Source organism: Lolium perenne, chromosome 4, assembly GCF_019359855.2.
Source record: "Lolium perenne isolate Kyuss_39 chromosome 4, Kyuss_2.0, whole genome shotgun sequence".
Lineage (NCBI taxonomy): Eukaryota > Viridiplantae > Streptophyta > Magnoliopsida > Poales > Poaceae > Lolium > Lolium perenne.
The window spans coordinates 167,861,130-167,869,593 of record NC_067247.2 but is presented as its reverse complement, the minus strand read 5'-3'; the positions used below and the strand labels follow the sequence as shown (position 1 = coordinate 167,869,593).

Here is an 8,464-nt window from a genome sequence, read left to right as displayed (position 1 = left end):
GTCCTCCACTACTCAACCTAGGGGCTGCCTACCAGCGACACCAAACCCACCACACCAATTCGCATCTCCCTTCCCTTTGCAATCCTAGAGCAACGCCGCTACAACCTTCCCTACCATTCGACGTTGCCGACACCTTTTGAATGGCCCGCAACTCGCTAGAGGACACTAGTGGCGCCGGTGCTGTGGAGTGCCCTTGTGGGCCTCATTGCAGCCCCTACCCCACCGCAGTTTCTCTCGGGGTCGCCCACTGACATCGATGACCAGGACATGTTTGGCCAATTGCTTGGTATAAAACCCTGGACCATTTTCGGCCATTTTGTGTCTCATAGGCACACCATTGATTCATTATTGTTGCCCGCAGATGGACCTCAGACATACCATCGAGTTCTTCATCAAGGACGTCCTTGACAACTCGTCGGAAGAGGAGTCGAACGCCTATTCGGAGCTCATGGTTGTTGTGGCCTCCCCCGTCCATGAGCACACCGAGAGGCAAAGGCCATCACATAGAGGCTCGACGAGGCCTCCCAGGTTTAACCTGAAGCACAATCGAGAGGGTGGACACTGCCGGATGTATCGGAACTACTTCCACCCCACCAAGCCGGTCTTCATGGATGCCCTTTTTCGGAGGCGCTATCGGATGTCAAGATACTTGTTCTTGACTATTCTACGCGGCGTGAGAGACTATGACCCCCTACTTCAGATGCATGCCCGATGCCACTGGTAAGCTAGGCTTTAGCTCTTATCAGAAGTGTTCTGCAACTATTTGTATGCTTGCCTATGGAGTGGTTGGTGATCTCCTTGATGTGTACCTGCGAATGAGCTAGACTACCTGCCTTGAGGCGATGTACAAGTTCTGTCGAGCTGTGATTGCGGTGGTGTCCGATGATCTTTGCTTGAGAGAGTCAACTGTTGCCGGCACTAAGCTCCGTGAAAGCCACATATCCGCTCGTCTCCAAGCGAATATTATTGAGTATTAGTGGACATTAGCAGAGCATGAGGAGAATAAAGACTAGTCATCGCATAAATTTTATTTGCATGTGAACGTTGTCGTTTATTTGTTTATTTAGATGTAGCAAGGAACTTATATTATTTTATTGCAACATTATTATTCTCTATACCTATGTATTATTTGAGTTTAAATATGGCGAGAAATAAACTTGGTTTATAAGCCAGGCCAAAATGCATCGGACCGCTAGGCTACCCAATCCAAATGGACAAACGTGAACGGTCATTTTAGTGTTCGTGGCTTAACTCAAAGAGACTAAAAGAAGCACTTATCGTGTCTAAAATGGATCAGGTGGGTGGAGATGCCCTTACACGCCTTCAACCTCTTTCAATCACTTAATGTCTGTATTTTTTTTGGCTTAGGCCGACATGCTTACTCCCGTTTAAAAATTACAGGACTTTCAGAGCTGAGACAGTTATTTGTCCACAGAATATGGAGCAAATGAGACCCCTTTCTGGAAATTGGTATGGCACTGTTGGTGCACTGATAAATGATAATCATGATCTCACTGCCACTGATCACTAACCATACAGTATATCGGAACTCAACTACCTTTTCTTTTGTTTGAAATAAGGAACTCAACTACCTATGATCTACTACAATCTTGTGTACAATCAATCAGCAATCTTGTGACTAGGCGATCAAAAATACAATCTTGTAACCAGAAATGTACTACATCAAAGTAGCGTGGTGGGATCTCGCCAAGAACCGGGAGGCCCTTCGAGCCGAATGTAATCATACATGACCCCGAAGAACTCGCTGAAGGCCCTGACCTGCGTGATGCTGATCGTATTCTCCCCTTCCATGAGCAGGTACCCTTTGATGGGAAACTCGAAGCTCCACCACGTGCCGTGGTCGCCGTGCCGCGCGATGGCGTTGCCGTCGCCGAACTCGGGCGTGTTGAATACTCCATTCCTCGTCGCCTCGTTCACCTGCACCTGCAGCCTGGACATTTGCGCGGCCGCCAGGGCGACACGCAGCGTGTAGGTGCCGTCGGCGACCACGCGGCCCAGGTTGAATCGGATCCGGCGCGTCGTCGGCGCGTTGGTCAGGCCGACGCCGCCGCCCACCTTCCTCGTGACGTGCGCGAAGAACCAGTCACTGGAGTAGTTGCTCTGGCCAACAGTGAAGACGGGGTCTGCTCTCGGGTACAGGTCGGTGTACCTATCCCACAGTCCATACTGCCGGTACCTGTTGCCTCTTGTGAGGAAGAGCTTGCTGAGATACTTGGGGTTGGGGTCGGGGATGAAGAACTCAGCGGCGCTCCGGTCGGGAAGACCGATCTCCCAGAGCGTCGGGCCCGATCGCGGCGGCTCGAACACGAGGTCGCCGAGGCTTACAGCGCCGCCGGCCGACACGGCCACCGAAGCGGCGTACATATAGTCGCCGAGAATCCCGGGTACCCAGGCGTAGAGGTTGTACTCCCCCGCACGGACATTGCTGATGACGAAGCTGCCGCAGGTCGCCGAAGTCCTCGTCCAGAACTGGTAGCCTTTGCTCTCCGTCGCCCAGGAGCCGGGTGCCCCGGGCGCGGCGAGGCCGACGTAGGCAAGTCGGGCGGGCATGTCCACGGCGCTCACGTACTTGTCTCTGACCAGTAATCTGCCGGTGACGGAGCCTCTCTGGGCCGCCTTGTGGAAGTCCGGCGACTCCAGGAAGGTGTACGGCCACTTTCTCGCCTCAGCCTCTGCCTGCGCCTTGGCGTCCTCCCACAGTTCCTGGAAGTTTCCCCTGCTTGGGTTGGAGTTGAGGTAGATGAACACCGGGCCCATGACCTTCTTCCAGGGCTCGCTGTCGTCGATCTTTGCCACGATATCGTTCCCGACGTAATGCGTTCCAAGAAACATCTGCCGAGGCGCAAGTATGTTCACTTAAAACACAATAATGCAGGAGTTTCAATCTTTGTATTTGCAGGATTGCATGCTCACCGTGAGGGAGGTTGGGCCGACGTGCGAGGTGAGCTCGCGCTTAAACGGCCCGCCGCTCTTGAACTCGTTACTGGGGGTGATGACCCAAAATCCCACGGGGACGGGCCCGCCGCCAATCCAGCCATGAACCTTGTTATCCTTGTTGTCGAGCGAATACTGGTACTTGTCATCCACCTCCCACCTGAACTGCGGCTCCGCGGGGTTGATCAGAAGCACGGCCTCCTTGTACGCAAGCGGCTTGCCCCGGGGCGGGTCCCGGTCCGCCGCCCTCGGCATGTATCTCTGGATCCTGTCCGACACCGCCATGTAGTTGAACCTCGCCGTGTTCAGCTTGAAGGCGAGCCGGGCCTCCGTGATGTTCAGGGCCGGCCAGCTGTTCGCGTGCTCAAAGATGGCGTAGCAGTAGAACCCGGAGCTGCCTCTCAGCATCACCAGCCTGCATCATGAGCATGATCAAGATAAGTTATTTGATCCCTTGCAGAATTTCTGGTCAGAGAAGACAGTGAAGGAGTGATCAATCGGCGGCGTACCGTTTGTCGACGGTGAGCCGGACGCTGTTGAAGCGTGATGGGTCGTAGGTGCTCCTGAAGGAGAGCTCCACTTGCTCTTCGCTTGAAGAAACCACCCTGAACTCTGTACTGTCCAGCCTGCCCAAATTCAGATACGGTTAAATTTGCAACGGCTTACTTATTCTTCTTTTTTGCGGGCGGGGGGGGGGGTGGGGTTACTTCTTCTTCAGGCACACTTCATTCACATACATGTATGATTAAGACTCAATTCATCGAACTTATTCTTTGCCAACAGAACTGAAGAAATTATTTTTGTTCGGACATTATCATAAATGATCAACACAAAAACTTTTTTTTGTGGTTTTTTCAGAATGTGCGGCAACAGCACTTTACAGTTCACAGTTATGGTCTTAATTAGTAGGATTACGCATCCTTTCATCAAATGGTGGTTCCAGCTAATTAACTGACCACCACGCAAGCATGCAGGTACGGTCGATCAGGTGAAGAAATGTTATAACACTGATATTGCACCCTGTAACTGTACGTGCTCTGAAATCGGCCATTTAAACTAAGAGTAAAGAGTAACAGAAAGACTAAGTTAAATAACAGCACAGGTACGTGCATTGAGAGCACACGCAAAGATTAACAGACAGTTAGAACAGAAAGCAGCATGCGCCCTTTGCAATTACGTATAGAAGGACCAGGAGCCTAAACAGTGGGAGAGATTTACACCAGGACCAGGACTCATAGTTAAGATACTAAGATATGTAAATTATCTCACACTAGTAGTGACTAGAACTGACTAGTGAGATAGTAGTACGTACATGTCGATCCTGCCTCTTGGCTGACCGGACCCTGGAAAGTTCCAAAACACGTTCCAGTACCTGTAAATATGTAAGCACCGCTCAGTTCATACACACAACTTTAGGCAAGAAGATCAGATATATGGCGATATCGAAGGACTTCGGATATCGAATGTACAAGATCCATCTAGCCGCCCCATATATGGCAACAAGACTAACGTATATATGTATGTACATAAATGCTTTACCCGCCGGAGTTTTCGTCGCCGCTGCCGAAGTGGAGGAGGTTGCGCTCGCCGGCGTAGCGGACACCGGTGATCTGCCCCTGCGGCTTCGACACCGAAACCTGCACCACGCCGTTGTCCACCAGCACCTGCGCCGCCGTGCATGCACGCGTACATTACAAACATGCAGCAGAAGAAAGTATACCATTTCGGAGAAAAATAACGTACGGCGACAAACTGATGGCTAACGAAAAAGGTAACATCGAGATCGACGCGATTATGTATGCATGGACGAAGAAGAAGAACAAGAGAAGCGGCAGAGAAGCGACCAACTCACCTGGTGTCGCTGTACGTGCACCGTAACGCCGGCGCTGCCGCGTGCCCTCGGCGCCGCCGCCGGCGGCACCATCGTCGCCGCCACCGGTTGCAGCAGAAGCAGCACCAGCGACGACGTGACGGCGGCGAGCTGGAGGATCTGAACCGCCGCCATCGGCATCGAGATCGAGCACGAGGCCGGTACGGCGGATTCAAACATTTTCCGCACAGCTGCATGGCTTCTATAGACGTGAGGTAGCTTCCGGCGTGCTGCCATTGCTAGCTGTTGGTTACGGAAACGATTGAAGGGAAGCAGGTAAATATAATTGGCCGGGTTCGTTGCGCGCGGCGATGGACTTTCCACTTCGATTTATAAAGGCGCCGCCCCGGGCTTGACGCCGGTGTACGTATCGAGTTCGTTGCGCCGGCGGCCACGCAAAGAAGCCCTCGCCCAAATGGAAACAAATGCCGACTATATCTATATGCTATATATGTGCTGTGACCGCTCCAGACTGGGTAATCTTTTCGTGTAATTAACCTCCAAAAATGGATGCATGCGATATATTCTTACCTATATCTATATGCTATCTCGCAATTAATATAAATATCCTTCCTGTGTATATATCGACTTACCTATATCATGACTTGGAGATAGATGAGACGAAAATTAATCGCCGCCATCGATTGATTATAGCAACTATTGATCCTATTTAAAATAGGAGGTTTTAAATTGGATTTGGTTAACTCTTTCCAATATATCTCAAACCCCTTCTCCTTTACATACACACTAGTACAAGATAATATTTTTGGAAGATCTTTCATTAATGTAGGCAGATTTTTTGCCACATATACCAGAATTGTTTTACGAGATTTTCATGTTCTAATAATGATTTATGTACTCGATTTCTTAATGTGTATATGATATAAGAATTGAGTTGCAAAGTCTACAAAAATGCTGTGCGTTCATTTATAGCCACGGGGTGGTGCTAATTTACGGTCACACGCTCTTTTCGTAGGTCAAACTTTCCTTTTTTTAAATCTTTGAGATAATACCTCATCAACTTCCATACAAAATCAAACTCCATCTCTTGTAGATCTCAACCTTTAAAAATATTTCAGTTCTGAAAATTTTCAGGACTAATGGAAATTTCAATTCTCAAACTTTTCTTCTTAAACCTGGACTATGAGGCAACAGTCCCACAACAATATATTACTCAAAACTTAAACAATCTTATATACAAACAGAAAAGAGAGAGAAAAGAACATAAAAGAACACACACACACATATATATAGCACTAAAGAATATTATGGCACTAAGGTAGGGACCTAATCCATCGCAACAAACTACCCTAGCTTGTGCTTTGCTTTAATGTGATATTGCAGCAAAGATATGTCATGCACAAACTTGCTCTTCCACCTAGTAAAACAACACTTCACTTGTCTAGAGATTTTCCAATTTCTAATTAACCAAATGTTCCGATAAGCCATGATAAGTACTTCCATAAAGAAAGGATGTGGAAAACTTTTCTTGCATGCTCAAACACTAACTAAAGGTCATCATCTGGGTGCCACTCTATCTATAAATAATTCCATATACGAGCACTAAAATTGCACTCAAAGAAAGGTGAATATGGTCCTCATAAATCCTTAAAGGGTACAACTCACAATGACTGTCATCGGTAAATTTCCAATGCCGACGCTGCAGCAAGCCTCTAGTGTTTAGTCTATCTGACAGTAATAACCAAGCAAACACCTTAGACTTAATCATGCAACTCGATTTCCACAACCATTTAACCGCTTTTCGAACTTTAATATGAGCAAGAATGTGAGCATAAAAAATTGATGCATAATATTTTCCACCCTAGCAACATGTATTGTCATGAATCACCTTTGTAATTGCCTCCAACTCCTGAAATGCTTGATTGGAAAAAGGGCGATAAAACAGGCTCATCAAGTCTTCTATATGGAAAACATCAGACACTGAAAGACTATCACTGGTACAAATGAAAATAATATTGGATATATTCATATATGTTACACATCGGCTGGGAGGAACCATCTATCATCCAATTATCAGTCCAAAAGAGCGATGTATTCCCACGAGCATGCGACACCAAAGCCACCCCTCTGAAGTTATCAACTTGCTTTAGCACATCCCTCCACCAGAAAGAACCATAGAGCTTTTCCCCGTGAGGAATTCTCCCTTGATAATGAGAAAACCAAATCAAGTGTACCCATGGGACATCTTTTTGTTGTAGAACTTATCAATAAACTTGATCAACATAGCAGCATTTTTTTCTGAAATTTCACCACACCTAGACCACCTGTAGCTTCGGTTTGCGGATCATTTCCCAAGCTAGCAAGGACTACTTAGGCTCCCCATCTTTGTCTCATGATAAACATTGCCTGAGAATTCTATCAAGGTGATTTGTTAAACCCGTAAGAAGCTCCAAAGAACACAGAAAATGAAATGGCATAGAAGTGAAAGCTGAATTAATCAGCTAGAGACGAGCACCCTAGGACAAGAAACTTTAACTAGAAGTGAGTTTCCATTCCAACCAACACACTGGCGGCGCTATAGGTTGACCAACCTGGGCCGTGGCCCAACCTTTTTTTGTGTTTCACTAGTAATATTCAGGCCCACTAATAAAAAATGGTCACTATGTGGGCTGTTTAGACCTATTTTGATGCCTGGCCCGGTCTTACAATTGCTCCATGCTCCGCCACTGAACCAACACCCATGACTTGGAGATGAGACGAATAGTTAATCGTTGCCATCCATTGCATATAGCAGCTAGTGATCGTATTTAAAATAGGAGGTTTTTAATTGGATTTGGTCAACTCTTTCCAATATCTCAAACCCATTATCCTTTACATACAACACTAGTACAAGAAAATATTTTTGGAAGATTTTTTTCATAAATGTAGGTAGATTTTTTGCGAGATTTTTTCATGTTCTAATGATTTATGTATTTGATTTCTTATTGTGTATGATATGAGAATTGAGATGTAAAGTCTATAAAAGTCTTGTGCGTTCATTTATGTCTACGGGGCGGTGATAATGTACGGTCACACACTCTTTTCGTAGGTTAAACATTCCTTTTTTAAATATTTCAGAGAATACCTCACAAACTTCCATAAAAAAAAATCAAACTCCATCTCTTGGAGATGTCAGTCTTTTCGAATTTTTCAAGTTCTGAAAATTTCAATTCTCGAACTGGACTATGAGGAAACAACCCTAGAGCAATTTATTACTCAAAACTCAACTAATCTTTTATACAAACAAGAAAGAGAGAGAGAACATGTATAAATTGCCAAAGAAGATCCGGGCACTAAGGCAGGGACCTAATCCATCGCAATAGACTATCCTTGTGCTTTGCTTTAATGCGATATTGCAATAGAGATATGTTATGCACAAACTTACTCTTCCACCTAGTAAAACAACACTTATCCTGTTTGCATATTTTCTAATCTCTAATCAACCAAATGTTCCCACAAGCCATGATAAGCACTTCCATGAAGAAAGGATGTGGAAAACTTTTCTTTGCATGCTCGAACACTTACGGAAGGTCCTCATATGGGTTCCACTCTATCTATAAATAATTTCATATCCGAACACTAAAATTGCACTTAAAGAAAAGTTGAATGCAGTCCTCACAAACCCTTAATGGGCATAGC

At 46.3% G+C, this 8,464-nt stretch overlaps 1 protein-coding gene across 1 annotated transcript; it reads right to left on the bottom strand.

Moving 5' to 3' along the window:
* Positions 1-1,467: 1,467 nt before the first annotated feature.
* On the bottom strand, positions 1,468-4,999 carry LOC127347457 (uncharacterized). Its single transcript, XM_051373641.2, has 6 exons — positions 4,808-4,999; positions 4,495-4,619; positions 4,268-4,327; positions 3,465-3,581; positions 2,935-3,370; positions 1,468-2,853 (listed from the first exon to the last, which is right to left on the bottom strand). The coding sequence occupies exons 1-6, from the start codon at positions 4,964-4,966 to the stop codon at positions 1,684-1,686; spliced, it is 2,067 nt and encodes a 688-aa protein (XP_051229601.2). The 5' UTR covers positions 4,967-4,999; the 3' UTR covers positions 1,468-1,683.
* Between the last annotated feature and the right edge of the window lie 3,465 nt (positions 5,000-8,464).

What these genes read in the sequence shown, in the direction of transcription:
- LOC127347457 (XM_051373641.2), bottom strand. Translation starts at nt 4,966, where the DNA reads ATGCCGATGGCGGCGGTTCAGATCCTCCAGCTCGCCGCCGTCACGTCG. An exon ending in TGCACGTACAGCGACACCAG is followed by an intron (nt 4,620 to 4,807) that starts GTGAGTTGGTCG and finishes ACGGCGGCGCAG; the next exon opens with GTGCTGGTGGACAACGGCGT. An exon ending in CGGCTCACCGTCGACAAACG is followed by an intron (nt 3,371 to 3,464) that starts GTACGCCGCCGA and finishes CTCATGATGCAG; the next exon opens with GCTGGTGATGCTGAGAGGCA.